Here is a 254-nt window from a genome sequence, read left to right on the forward strand (position 1 = left end):
CTGAGCTAAGAACCTATATACATACACAGGTTTAGTTTGTCCAAAGCGATAAACTCTGAATATACTCTGGATGTCATAAGATGGATTCCAAGAAGCATCAAATATAATCACTCGATTAGCAGCTACCAGATTAATTCCAAGAGATCCTGCTTTGGTGGAAATGATAAACAATCGTCCTCTGAAAATAGAAACATGAACAAATGCTTTAGTAATAAGCATTTCAAAGATATTATGATATGACTTTTTAATCCTAA

The 254-nt window shown here is 33.1% G+C and overlaps 1 protein-coding gene across 1 annotated transcript in view; it reads right to left on the reverse strand.

The window, feature by feature from the left end:
• Nucleotides 1–254, reverse strand: part of ATRX (ATRX chromatin remodeler) — a 261,336-nt gene that overhangs the window by 39,762 nt on the left and 221,320 nt on the right. The window contains 1 exon segment of the mRNA XM_077768050.1: nt 1–178. Within this exon segment, the coding sequence (XP_077624176.1) occupies nt 1–178 (178 nt within the window).

Source organism: Crocuta crocuta, unplaced genomic scaffold, assembly GCF_008692635.1.
Source record: "Crocuta crocuta isolate KB4526 unplaced genomic scaffold, BGI_CrCroc_1.0 scaffold864, whole genome shotgun sequence".
In the NCBI taxonomy this organism is placed as follows: Eukaryota; Metazoa; Chordata; class Mammalia; order Carnivora; family Hyaenidae; genus Crocuta; species Crocuta crocuta.